Source organism: Polyodon spathula, chromosome 7 (genome assembly GCF_017654505.1).
Source record: "Polyodon spathula isolate WHYD16114869_AA chromosome 7, ASM1765450v1, whole genome shotgun sequence".
Taxonomy (NCBI): Eukaryota; Metazoa; Chordata; class Actinopteri; order Acipenseriformes; family Polyodontidae; genus Polyodon; species Polyodon spathula.
This window is the reverse complement of record NC_054540.1, coordinates 19,644,930-19,659,875: the sequence shown is the minus strand read 5'-3', so window position 1 is coordinate 19,659,875 and position 14,946 is coordinate 19,644,930. Positions and strand designations below refer to the sequence as shown.

Sequence of the window (14,946 nt, the reverse complement as noted above, 5' to 3'; positions counted from 1 at the left end):
TTAAAAGAAGGTTATTATAAAAACGAATCATTAAGGGCTCCTGAGTGGCGCATGCGGTAAGGCGCTCCGCGTGGAGTGCAGTATGCGCCCTACAGCCTGGATGTTGCAGATTCAAGACAAAGCTATTCCACTTTTGACCGCGGACGGGAGCACAATTGGCCGAGCTGCGTTGTCTTCTGATGCTGCAGCTCTGAGGTGGCTGCATGGTGGGGCTGCAGTGTGAAAAGAAGCGGTCGACAGCGTGTCTGCGTGTCTGTCTTCACAACTCCTGAGTCAGCAAGGGGGTGGTAGCAGTGAGCTGAGCCTAAAAAGAATTGGCTATTCTAAATTGGGGGAAAATTATAAAACTGGCGACTACTAAAGAAAAAATGAATTAAAAAATAATTAGTATACTCTTGTATTAAACAGATGGTTTATGAATGCATTTTCCAGTGTATACAGGTAGGTGTTATTGTTTCAGTGTTTTAGTAAAGGAACTGTATTTACGGTTCAGCAATGAGTACCGACAGAGGTGTAAACAGATGTCTTGCGCCGTACTGTGCTGAAAGGAGACAGTTCAAGTTCTGTAGTGTACTCATTGTCATTGTCATCATTCGTCACAGTTGAAGACTTTTGGACACATTCTTCACAACAGCAGCAGCAACAGTCCACAAAGGCCCTGCTGAAAGGCTTGCAAAGGCAGAAGAGAAGTACCGGGGTCACGCCTGACTTGAAAAACAAAAGAAACTGGCTAATGAGTTGAAGAAGGTCTGTAGTCTGTTTCGGGACCCCTGTGGACATGTAGACCGTGACAATGTTGCATATATTTTCAGGAATGATACAAAAGCCGTACAAAATGGTTAAGGCCACCACTGTGCAGTTCATCTGACTTTCCAGCTGAATTTGTTTCTTGTTTCCTCTAACACAGGCTTTCTCTGCTTTTCGGATTTTCCTTGCTGTTATAAGAGAGCTGCTAATAGTGAAGAGTGTTGGTAAACAAAAATAGCACCCAAAGTACCACCACAGCCTGGCACCATCATAAGTCAATGCAAGAACATAGATTGTGTCAGGAAGCTCAGGGGAGATTTTAACCACACACCGCTCAGCGGCAGACCCAGCGGCAGAGCTGGAGGCTGCAGTACTAGTGGCTACAGACTCTTCTGTGACGAGCTGACGAAGAAGCACCTCAGGAAGGGCCAGCAGCAGGGCCCCAATCCAGATAACCGCTAGCTTGGCTGTGGTGGAAGTGCAGTTCTCAATCATCTCGTAGTACATCTGCACGTTTGCTGCAGCACGGAATCGGTCAATGCAGAGAGCACACAATGTGAAAGTAGTAACTCCAAGCGAGGCCACCTGTAAGAAAACAACAAAAAAGTAAATAGTTTCTAACACAGAAATATATATATATATATATCTATATATATATCTATATATATATATACTATATCTTATATTATATATATATATATATAATATATATATTAATTAATATCCCGTATATAGTCTTTAATATTAATTAATTTCACATAATTAGGTTTTCAGAAAACTGTAAAATAAATAAATAAAAATGGTCTGAGCTGACTGCAAACAGCTCTTTAACTGTTGCACAAGCACAGTTACATATTGCTTCACTTGAATTTACTAGTTCAGTCTTGTACTACAGACCACAGGTGTTCCAAATTAACAATAGAGCAGCATTTACAGTTCACTGCAGCAAGTGTAATGCCTTGAATGGCCCATAAAGTATGGCTACACACTAGATGACTGTTGTTTTCTTGCGAGGCTGGGCAGACCTACAGTACCATGATTTAGTATGCCTGCCACAACTGCAACTGTATAATCATGAACCTCAGGGTCATGCTCCTTTAAGGAATAAGGATAAGTCTCACTACTGGTACTAACTGATAGTGGAGAATGACATGAGCATGGAAAAGAGTCAATAGACAAAATAACTAAACTGCATCTGCCACTAGAATGGTGCTCACCATTACGCAATAATACATTGTATAATGTTACGTGCCCTGGTAGAAATATTCAGAAATATCTTTTTACATGGAAAAGAAAAAAGCACAGAAAGTGGCACAATAAACGGTATACTGTTCTCAAGGCTAAAACAGAAAATACAAAGTATAAATTCAAAAAAAGTTGAAATGCAGTAAAATAATTAACTCATTTTAAATCATAACACATGGTTTGCCTTTTTGACTGTTACCCAATTCATCAATGTGCTTACCAACTGCTACAATCTATTACAGCAGACAATCGTTTTAATCAATTGGATGTTTATCTGCCACTGAATGCAATCTTCTTTTATACACAGGGTACAATATACTGTAACTGTAAGTGCTGAACTGCCGATATATTTAATGACAGCATGTTTCTTGTGTTACTGCATTCTATTTCTTCATTAATATTGAGGCACTGTACTTTTTCCATCTTCTAATAATATTACATGTAGTTTCAACATTTGGAAAAAGGCAATTAAACTGGAGAACTAGACCTCAATCCAGACTGTCAGATGGAAGTTTATCCAGTCTCACTGAGATTCACAATTGCAAAATCAAAGTGAAAGATCGTGGGTGGCACCAGGAGAAAAACAAACCCTGCGGAACACCTTTGGACAAAATGCATATTTTTTTCTGACGAACAGAGAGCAATCGGATGGGCTGGGTCTTTGTATTGAAGCTGAATGTAACAAGTCTTTAAACAATCATTTTTCACTAGGATCTTAATCTCTACCTTTATTTTCAATAATTAATTTTACTTTTAAAATGCACACTACTGGTAAATAAATAGAGCCCCAGGGACAATGTGCTGGTGATTTCACTGGAATGTGAACATGTAGTATCTTGTGGATTCAGTTCAACTGTAACACACCTATAGATAACGAACACTCACCTGTAGCAAAAGTAAGAATAATAACAAAAAGATAGTGTCAATACTGCACTTACAAAAAATATTGTGCCGATTAGGTGGTACTCAGCACAGAAACGACATTGTATCTTAATGTATTTATTGACTTGTTCATTAGCAAGTTAACTTGTTCATATTGACTAGTTCATATGTGCAGTACAACATAAACTTAGTCATTTGCTTTGGCACCTGATTTTAGTTTAGATTTGTACTACTTTACTGGCATTGCCTTGATCAATTTGCTGAAGCCATTAAAACTTAATACTGCGTCATCTACAAACCCTTGTGTAATAGTTCTTCATTGATTTTAGTGTACTTATTGCGAACGTTTTTGTCTGAATACTTAAATACTTTGTAACAATTTCCGTTACAGTTTGTTATGTCCTCATTGCCATCAGTCAAACGTAATATCAAGCAGCCCGATATTAAATGGTGCCACATCTATCATCTTCACTCACATCTTCACCATCACCTAAGAGAATACTATTTTTAAAAATTTAAAAAACAATTTTTTTTTAAAATTTAAAAAATACAAAAAAATAAAAAAATTAAAATATAAGGATCAATTTAAAGCAAAATAATTTAAATATAAAAAAATAAAAATAAAACTAAAAAACTTAATATAGAAATTTTAAAAAATTTAATCTTTCATAAATAAAAAAATAAAATTACAAAAAATAAATACAAAAAATTTAATAAATAATATTTAAAAATTTACTATTATATGTGCTTGCAACTCACTGACCCACTTAGCAGAGGTGATAGCCAAGAGGAAAGCTGTCAGTGGCGAACTGGGCAGCGGACCTCCTGTCGAGGGAGGGTGCGCATCCGTCAGAGGGGCGACTCCACCCGCGGGTGGTGAAGCACATTTGGGAATGGTTTGGGAAGGCGCAGGTCAATCTCTTCGCCTTGGCAGAGATGACACAATGCCCCCTGTGGTATTCCCTACACCACTTCGGCGGTCCACTCGCCATCGACACCCTAGCCCACGAGTGGCCCAGGACGCACCTTTACACCTTCCTGCCAGTACCATTGCTCCCAGCCTTCTTGGAGAAGGTTTGGTTAGAGAAAGCAACAGTTCTCCTAGTGGTCCATCGATGGCACAGGAGAATCTGGTTCTCAACCCTATGCCAGCTCATAGTATTTCCAAAATTGGTGTTGCACCGCGGCCTGCGTTCCTCACGCTCTGTGGAGGGGCTCGGTTTCCCATCACCGCTGTGGCCTATACAGGGCAGTGAGCACTGGGACTGTCCTTGTGACGGTACGCACCCGGGGGGCCTGCCACGCCAGAGCATGGGGAGGGAGCAAGGCGGCCACCTGTCGAGATGCTTCACACTGCCGAAGGGAGCGCTATAAGATCTCCTCCACAGCCAGACCGAATGTATGCCCTGGGGATATCGGCAGGATAATACAATACAGCTGGGCAATGGTGGTAAACTATTCTCCCAGGAGGCTGCTAAAGAAAGCGTGTCCTCTTCCACCATCAAGGGCTGTGGCTCTGGCTCGACCTGGGCTTCCATGGGAGACCCAGGGGCTGAAGCTGGAGCTGGCAGTAGCACGGACTCTACTGGTTCCACAGAAGCTTGCTGCCTAGACAGCAGCTCAAGGACTTGAACCATGTGCTCCTTAAGATAAATGATGTCCCTCGTCTGCCCATGGCCTCCATGGTGTGTTGGACCCACAGGCACCGCACACAAAGTGGGTGTTTGTCGCTGGGCGGTATACTCGCCTTGCAGGATGTGCAGGCATGAAATGTGACATGTCATGATTTTCGAATGCGCCAACAACTGTGTGTACTAATTGGCCCGTGTGTACCGTAGTGCTATGCGCACCGGGTGCACCAAGTTCTGTGCGCACCGAGTGCATTGAGCACCGTGTGCACCAAGTGGAACTAGCGCCGCATGCACTGAGTACTGTGGGATACTGCGTGTGCACTGCAGATGTGCCAGCAAGGTATTTAGTCAACAACAATATATATATATATATATATATATATATATATATATATATATATATATATATATATATAATATATTTGACTGCGAGCTCGCAGCCACCTGAGTTGCTAGAAACTGCCGCTCGGCAGCCACCTGAGTTGCTAGACAGCAAGGGTAAGGCAGAGCCTAGCCCCGGTGGAGGATGTGCTCCGACACGTCTGAAAGGCTGCAAAAGACGACAACACTCACTCCTTTAAATCAATACTGCACAGGCAGTCGACTCGCGTTCCACAGATAGGAAAGCAGCAGCCTGCAAAGCAACCGCACGAAGGTTGCTGAGGAAGAAAGAAAGAAAAAGGCTAAATCAGGAGTCACTGATTTCATGAAAGCGGCAAGCCAGGTTTCAGACTGAAAGGAAAGGGAACTGTAGTAGACTCAAAGCATTTTTTCAAAATAAGCACAGATACCATCTTGAGAGGCAAAAAGAGAAATGGTTTCCTCAGTATGACAGTTTTAACCCCTCGGTAAGCAGGATCGAGGGCATCATCCCAGGAAGAGGCCTATCAGCAGTTCTGGTATAGAGAGCTCAGGAAATACCTACCAATAGGCAGGCATATCCTATACCTAATGTTGTTGGTGGTCATCTTCGAATTGAAAGGGAACTTGGTAGTAGGGAGGCTGCTCATTCCACGCAGGAACGTTATTATACATGTAGTTATTATGTAGGTGAAGGCTTTGGTTTCCTGGCACAAGTACCATAGCTTTCAACATCTGGGAGTGCTGCAATAGATGTCCAAACGTATTACCACTTGGTAGGTACTAGGTATGGGTAGGTGTTACAGTACAGACACATTAGTGCAATATAAGCTTATCTAGCCAAACAAATGTTGTGTATATGTTAAATCACTTAACAATAGCAAATAAATACTGATAAGGGCTTTCCATAATTAACATCTTTTCTTTGGTTTAATAGAATTTTTATTATGTGTGCAAATCCTCACCCCTCTCTCTGACTTTTTTTTTATTTTCATGATCACATCATCTTACTCACAGAATGGAGGCTGATGGATATGTTTTCTGACTGACAAACTATAGAGATAACAAATAAAAAATAATAATAATTAAAAATGTATAGTTGAAATATTACCTCAATGTATGGTATGATTCTGCATGAGAACTCTCCCAATAGCCACTTCTTCGTAAGTTCATGGAATATCACAAGGGGCAAGCAAAAAAAGATGTTCAAAAAATCCCAAAACGCCAGGTTGGCTAAAAGCGAATTAGAAATACTCCTCATGTAGTAGTTGTGGCAGACTATGCACATAACTGCAATGTTCCCCATTATACCAACACTAAATATAATCACAGACAAACACATGATTGCATATGCTCCATAAGTTACGTCTGTTAATGGGTAAAACGGGTTTTTCAGCTCATTTTTCCTTCCTCGTGTATTAAACGGCATCGGAGGGGTTACAGACATGTCCTCTGGCAGTGTGTACAGTCCATCACTTCTGGTATAGTCATTTGAATAATCAGAGGAGTCGTTAAGTGGTAGGGGTTTGGGGTTTTCCCATGTAGGGGTTATCTCAGTAGAACCATTTAAATGAGTTGATGCGTGGCCATTATTCTTTGGCTTTTTCTTTCTGCTTTGTCCTTTTTTCTTGTCATTTTCTGTGTTGGCGGCACCTCTTTTTCGTCTTTGATTCCTCGCTGCTGGCATCACGAATTCACGCCCCTTTGAATCAAATTGAAGCTCCGAGTAATTGTATCCCCTTAGTGTTTCCATGGCAGTCAGGTTGGAATTTAACTTTTCGTTGCGATGGTACTTAAGTCCCCTGTGTAGTTTTGCAGACGATTTCTCTGGGAAGGCTCTGATGATGTTAGCAGCAGAGTCATAATGCACATTTCCCCGGCTGTTCGTCAAACCTTTGGATTTCATTTGCAATGTCCTTTCAAACGACGAGGCATTATTATTTCTCAACCGTGTTTGTATTATCTTCAAAGAACCACCTGTAGAATGCCTTTTGAAATGTCTCATGTCCTTCGCTATTTCCCCATATATTATCAGCCATTTCCTATGAAATTCTGAATTAGAACAATTTACAACATACCTTGCAGAAAGGTGAGTCTGACCATTGCTCCTACTGATCGTTCTTAATTTCTCGTCATGTCGATATGCTAAAGCGTCAAGACTCCACACGAGAATAAGAAGACGGTTTAGCCGTAGTGACTGCATGATTACAGCTCTGTTTGAGATGTGTCTGAAGTTGAAGGTTTGCACAAACAGTAATCCAAGACCGCCCTCCCATTAAAGTAAAGCTTCAGAGAAGCCTATAGGTGCATTATTGCAGTTTCTAATTTTGACCATTAGCAAATTATGTGCAGATGTATATAGCCTACTGTAACATTGTTGAGCAAAACACAACTGTCCCTAACGCGCCCATTTTCTGAACACTTAAGGTGTAATTAAATCGCAGTTGTCATTTCCTAGAAAAAAAAAAAAAAATCTCGTTTCTTTACCTTGTGAAGTGCCTTTCTTTAGATTAAACAGTTTGTCCGTCAATTAGATAATCGCCACACTACACAGAACGTGCGGCGAAAATAGTTTGTGTCTACAGACCGGTTGTGAAAGAACAGACAGAGAATATTTATTTAATAAACGTTGAAGCGCACAAAGATGTGTCCTGCTCCCTCTGCGGCTGCGATCTGTGTGTATCTCGATGAGATGTTGTTAAGAAATGGGTTCCCCTGGCGGCTAACCCGGATCTGTCACAGCAAATCCATCAGGATCCTTCAGTCTAAGCAGTTTTGTTTATTTATTTATTTATTTATTTATTTATTTATTTATTTAACGCCCCTTACACTGAGTAAATTATTTATTTATTTTTTTTTTTTTAGATATGTTCACGTTAATTGTAGTAATTACGCTGTATACAAAGTATTGGCCACCATACTGTAGATTTCAATCTCAAACGGTCTGCGGACACCAAGGATGCAGCATGTTGTATTGTTCTTGTAGATGCAGACGTGTTGACGTGCAGATGTTGGTGGTTTGAGAATGGTTTTGCCTTCTGCATAACAGTTCACAGTTATTACTAATGTTAATGACTTGTATTTCATTGCAATACACCATAAGTTATCCCCATTGTATCTTTCCTGGATAACCAATTAAATGTACTGGACTAAACTAGAACTGACAAGCTAAATACATAATATATACATGAATGTGCATTGTGAACAACACAGATACTTCTTGTTAAACATACAGTCTAATGTACAGTATACACTACAGTATTATCATACAAGTGTATTAAGAACATCTCGTTTTGAGTAAATGACTAGTTTAAGTAAATGATTATTCATTGTAAAGAACTGACACATGGTTTCATGTTGGCTAACAAATTAAAAGAAGAACAGAAACTGTATATTAGTGACAGTAAAAGAACAAGGAGTGTGGTGCAAGTGGAAATATGTTATTACAAATGAAAATCATTTCAGTCAGTCTTCCAAAGGGAGTGATTTTAATTAACTGAATGCTGTAAAATAATTTGGATCTCTTAAATAAATCAATTAAATGTTACCACCTGTAATTTGTGGAAATCATAGACTATTAACTGTAATAATTATTTGCTTGAAATAATGTAACACCAGGAAACCCACTCATGCGAACTCACTGACTCACTAAAGGTATCTACAGCAGCTCTTGAGCGCCCTCTAGTAAACACAAGCAGAACAGAAAGAAAGAACAGTGTATCTGCAATTAACAAAATTTACAGTGCATGCGTTTGTTTTTTCAGATTGGCCTTGTTTAAACTAAGACAATGGGCTCAAATCTCACTTCAAAAATAATTTGAAGGTAAGGCAGTGTGTCTCAAAGTAGAGAATAAATAAATAAATAAAAATGTGGCTTATTTACTGGCAGGCCCTCTACAGTATCTGTTACATAACAAATTATTTACTGTTAATAAAATAGCTTCTTAATATGTTCCTAATATTTGTCTTCTTGAAATTGTACGTGGCTATACAATTCCAGCTTGTGTCTGTAACACATACTGTATTAGGGTTAGGAGTTTTTGAGTGAACTAGAATTATATTTCATGTTACATGCACTCTTTGGTCTCAAACACGTTGAGCCAATGACAATTCTTTGGCTGTTGGACAAGGGAACCAAGACCTTATCATGCCCCTTTTCTGCTTTTGACAATGACATTTAGACCAAGCTCCAGTCTGAACTGAGAGGATGATGCAAATGGAAACATACTGATTTACTGAGAGAGACATGAGTTTGGGTCTGTCCAGTTTTTTAAACAATATTTACTTCCACATGTTCTTTTTCCAAACAATGCTGAATATATTTAACTGAGTTTTCTGCATTGTCAGCTGTTGCTGAAGTGGTGAGTGGATTCCTTAACTTAGTTCAGGTTAAAAATATTGATTAAACAAATTACATTTGCAAAGATATTGCAACTGCTGTATGCTGTGTAAGTAATTTTGCAAGATAAATAACTTTTGAAACATCTTATACAATAATTCTTTAATATATTCTTAAATATATAGATTGTGGAGTTCTATATGGAGTCTATAAAGAATAAATAGCTTGCTGGTGTTATCGACGACCACATATATAGACATATATATATATATCTATATTATAGGCATTAATTATTTATCTACTAAGTATATAATAATATATCTATAGCATATATCGTGTTGGATTTTAAAATCAGCAGGCGGATTGCAGTGTCCTTTGTATTGCATGTTAAAGCTTCAAGTGTACTAAAGTAAAAAGAGACAGAAATGTACAAAGCCTCAGTCTGTAGCACAGACAACATCAGAGGACAATAAAACCATTAAACACAGAATGTTTTATGATAAAAATGACTGAGTAGCTGAATAGTAATAAATCTTTGCAGCCACATTTGTCAATCATAAGCTATCAGTTGCCTAAAAAACAATTATAACTGAGGTGCTAGATTGTGGGCAGAGCTGTGAACCTGTCATCTTGAATGACAAGGAAACATTGGTGATTGATTGCTCCTGGATCAAGAACCACTTTATTCACCATTTAGAGGAAATTGAACGGAATTAATCTCCCACGTTTTCAATTTTATTATTTATTTATTTTATTTATTTATTTTTACAAATCTTATAGATTTTATTTAAATTGCATTTGAAAATGGATTATTAAAAAAAAGAAACTTAAGGGCAATACAAATGAAGAAGAATAAGTTCCTGCATGTATTATGCCACTCGTTGTCTGTCTGTCATGGAATCTGTAGCAGATTTCACGCTCGCTCAAGTATAAAGCAACAGAACTTGACAATTGACCCGTTGCTCATGTTTCTTTTTTTATAAACAGTAACAACTGCTCCCAATTGCCTACAATACTATAGCTACTGTAGATGTTAGATGCTACTTTTACACGTTCCTTTGATTTTTATATCCATTACCCATCTCTCTCTTTGTACAAATGCTGCTGGCAAAATAATGCTCAATTTCTGCCCTTAATTTGAAGCACAGGTATTCATTGTTGTATTAAGTATACTTCAGTTTTATTAGGCAATATTGCTATCCCCTTGAAATGTACAGCAGCAGCAACACTTTAAAGTTAAGATCATTAGTTTAGATCATTAATTTAAAACCCTATCAAAGGGAACCAAGTGTCATATCAAAGGGAACCAAGTGTCAATATTATTATTAAATTTAATGTCAGTGATGTAGCTGTGTCTGCCTTTAGAAAAACACAGCCACATTCAGAATTTTAGTATCTGATTGCTTAAATTGACCACAGGTTCATATCACAATACACACACATACACATATTCAAGGCAATGCTTTTTGTTAATTTTCCTTTTTTTTCTTAACAAAATTGAAGTAGCACTGTGATTGATAATTCCATGGTTCTGCATTAAGGAGCAATATCAGTGCGTGGCATATGATATATATATATATATATATATATATATATATATATATATATATATATATATATAATATATATAACAAATTAATCTAAATTTATTGTTTAGATTTGATTGTTTACTAAATAATGCTACAGGAGGAAAGGGTTCAAATCGTTATTTCCCATGTGTTATTATTAATAATCTTTGTGGGAGATAGTATTTTAATTATTTACATTTAGCCTTCACTACTTCAGATGGTCATTGATGCTCCATATCTCTGTCGTGAATATAGGTTGTCAAAAAGCACTCTGTTCCCTTTCAGTTCGAAGATGACCGCCAAATCAATACTTTTGGGATATGCCTGCTTGTCAGGTATTTGCTGAGCATTTTATATCAAAGCTGCCGATAGGCCCCTCCGTAGAGTGACGTCCTCGGTCCCGTCTCCCTAGGTAGTAAATCGTCACTGCACGGAGACCTCAGTCTCTTTTGCCTTTCACAAACAGGTAAGTATGGTGAGTATAACACTAACCTCTTCCAGTTGTGTGATTGACTTTTAAAAGCTATCTCTCTCTCTCTCTCTCTCTCTCTCTCTCTCTCTCTCTCTCTCTCTCTGCTGTAGTTCCCTTGGAATTTTATTGCTGGAAGTCGCCTTGCTACTTCCCCGGATTTAGAAACTCGGCACCTGAAATTTGAGCTAACACTACTCAACTGCGTTTCGTTAAATAAAAATATAGTCATAGTCTGCTTTCTAACCGCTGCAGCTACCTTTCTAGATTTTTCCTCTGCTTTTTGCAGCTGTAAAAAAAAGAGAGAGAGAAGGGAAAACATGACCTTCCAACAAGTCCAACCCCACTCTACCACCACTGTTGACTCGAGGGCTCTGAGAAACCTCGGCACACCCACTTGCTGAATGCGGCCTAGTGCCCCTATTGGTTGTATATTACTATTGTTTTCTTTTTTACTGCTTCAGTATCCTGACAGCCCATATCCTCAGTAAATCGGTGCTTCGATACCCTTGTCACCTCCCTGCAGCGGTCCTCTGTGTTTATCAGCACCCTCAACCCCAGTACCCCAGACCCTCGGTGCTTCAACACCCTCAGCCCAGAACTCACATATTGCACCAATGCACTCGATCCCCTCGAGGGTTTCGGTGCCTCAGTGCTTATAGCCTCAATGCCTCAGTGCTTTGGCTCCGTCGACGCTCCAGAGCTTCACCATTCGGTGGCCCAATATCGAATTTTCACTCGTGATTGTCCTGGAGGCGGAATCTGCCTCCACAAGACAAATACACCCTGAGTGCCTATAGAAAGTCTACACCCCCTTGAACTTTTTTCATATTTTATTGTGTCAGTGCCTTAGTGTTTCATGCACTTAAATTAGGATTTTTTCCACTTATCTACACATCAAACACCACACTGTTAAGGGGAAAAAAGTTTTTATTGAGAAAAAGAATAAAAATATGAAGCTGAAAGATCATGATTGGATAAGTCTCCACCCATAAGTTAATACTTGGTGGAAGCACCTTTGGCAGTAATTACAGCTGTGAGTCTGTTGGGATAGGTCTCTACCAACTTTGCACACCTAGATTTGGCAATATTTGACAATCCTTCTTTACAAAACTGTTCAAGCTCTGTCAAGTTCCTTGGGGAGTGTTGATGGACAGCAATCTTCAAGTCATGCCACAAATTTTCGATTGGATTTAGGTCAGGGCTCTGACTGGGCTACTCAAGGACATTTACCCTTTGGTTCCTAAACCACTCCAGTTTAGCTTTGGCTGTGTGCTTTCGGTCGTTGTCATGCTGAAAGGTGAAATTCTGTCCCAGTTTCAGCTTTCTTGCAGACAGCAGCAGATTTCCCTTCTCTGTATTTTGCTCCATTCATTTTCTATCCTGACAAGTGCCCCAGCCCTGCCGATGAGAAACATCCCCATAACGTGATGCTGCCACCACCATGCTTCACAATAGGGATGGTATTCTTTGGGTGAAATGCGCTGTGTTGGGTATGCACAAAACATAACACTTTGCATGTAGGCCAAAAAGTTCAATTTTAGTTTTGTCAGACCACAAAACTTCTTGCCACGTACTTGGGATTCAAGGTGGGCTTTCTTGAGTAATGGCTTCCTTCTTTCCAACCTACCATACAGGCCAGATTTGTAGGGTGTCTGGGATAGTGTTGTCACATGCACACTTTGACCAGTCTTGGCCATAAAACTCTGTAGCTCTTGTAAAGTTGCCATTGGTTTCTTAGTAGCCTCTCTGATCAGTCTCCTTCTTGCTCGGTCATCCAGTTTGGAGGGACGGCCTCATCTAGGCAGGGTCTTGATGGTGCTATACACCTTCTACATCTTAATAATTGACTTGACCATGCTCCAAGGGATATTCAAGGCCTTAGATATTTTTTTATACCCATCCCCTGATCTGTGCCTTTCAACAACAATGTCCCAGAGTTCTTTTGAAAGCTCCCTTGGTGCTCATGGTTAAGTCTTTGCTTTGAAATGCACTACCCAGCAGAGGGAACCTACAGGAACTGCTGAATTTATCCTGAAATTATGTGAATCACTACAATTTAACACAGATGGAAGCCACTTAACTTGGTGTATGATGTTGAAGGCAATTGGTTACACCTGAGCTAATTTAGGATTACAAGGGGGGTGGATACTTATCCAACCAAGCTGTTTCAGTTTTTATTTTTAATTAATTTTCTACAAATTTCTAGAATATTTTTTTTAATTTTAATTCCACGCTATAAGGCAACAAAATTTTAAAAGGGGGTGTAGACTTTCTATAGGCACTCTCTAACACAGTGATTAGATTATTCCACTTTAGGACTCATCTTATTAAAATGTGTGTGAAAAAGGGGGACTTGGCTAACTCTGTGCTATGGTTGCAGCCTCTTGCTGAATGAACTGACGAAGAGGTCTAACATCTGTAACGCTAGAACAGTTTTTGCACCTAAGGGAATAAAATTAAAAAACAACAATAAAAAAATAGAAATTGTCCATAAAATCAGTACATACATACACACAAGTGTTTGTGTTAAGAAAGCTGAATCAGAAATATGTCAGGATGGTGAAATGTTCTACAGGGCAGCTTATAACCCTAAAGCATGCAGAACCTTTTAATCTTACCTGGCACTTGCAAACTGTACAGTTGAATAATGAACCTACATATGCAGTTCTGAACAGTTTTGCTAAACCTAAACAATTGCTAAATTTTTAAATGTCACTGTGGAATTGACATTAACCACTAACATTTAAAATTACAGCAATTAACAGCAAAATACATTTCTAAAGAAAATCAACAGTATAAAAGATGAATGAACACAACAGAAAACCACTACACAAAGGCATTTAGTAGTTTGACACATTTTAATTTGTGAGCAATTAGAAATAATGCAGAACAGACTGAAACTTGCATTATGATAACACCCTAAGAGAATAATTCATGTTGAATGCCATAACTGAAACAGCACGTCTTTCCTTGGATGAGAAAAACAGCTGAATGATCTAATAAAGTTAGCTGTTCTTCAGACGATGTAACTGGAATGATGTTTCCAAATCTTGAAAGATTTCATTCAGCGAGGGTCCTGATAGATCTATAACAGAGATGTATGTGTTACCAAGTGCAATAGAGTAATGTGCATAGAACTGAAAATGTTTATTTTAATCTGAAAGATTTCCAATAAAATATATATACTTACTCTGTACCATAACCAATGTTTTTTCTGTATCTTTTCCCAATCATCCTCTACGAGAAAGAGGAAAGCAATCTGTTGTTTGTTCTTTGTAAACCCCACAGTAGTCTTGTACCAGAAAGCACTGTGTAGTTTTAGATTGAGAGGTCTGTTTGAGGCATCTTCAAACAGATGTGCAAGGCTGTAAAAAGAGCATTAAAAAGAGCTTGGTTAACCTTAGCTGTCAATCACAACCAAAAACATATGAATTGGGATCTAAATGTGACCTTGAGATTGGTATATTTTTGGAATCATGAAATCATAAGAACATAAGTAGAACATAAGAAGGTTTACAAACGAGAGGAGACCATTCGGCCCATCTTGCTCATTTGGTTGTTAGTAGCTTATTGATCCCAGAATCTCACCAAGCAGCTTCTTGAAGGATCCCAGGGTGTCAGCTTCAACAACATTACTGGGGAGTTGATTCCAGACCCTCACAATTCTCTGTGTAAAAAAGTGCCTCCTATTTTCTGTTTTGA

At 38.8% G+C, this 14,946-nt stretch overlaps 1 protein-coding gene across 1 annotated transcript; it reads right to left on the bottom strand.

Annotated features, from left to right (window-relative positions):
* Positions 1 to 253: 253 nt before the first annotated feature.
* LOC121318318 (prosaposin receptor GPR37-like) lies at positions 254 to 7,609 on the bottom strand. The gene is made up of 2 exons (XM_041254839.1): positions 5,977 to 7,609; positions 254 to 1,332 (listed from the first exon to the last, which is right to left on the bottom strand). The coding sequence occupies exons 1-2, from the start codon at positions 7,066 to 7,068 to the stop codon at positions 490 to 492; spliced, it is 1,935 nt and encodes a 644-aa protein (XP_041110773.1). The 5' UTR covers positions 7,069 to 7,609; the 3' UTR covers positions 254 to 489.
* Between the last annotated feature and the right edge of the window lie 7,337 nt (positions 7,610 to 14,946).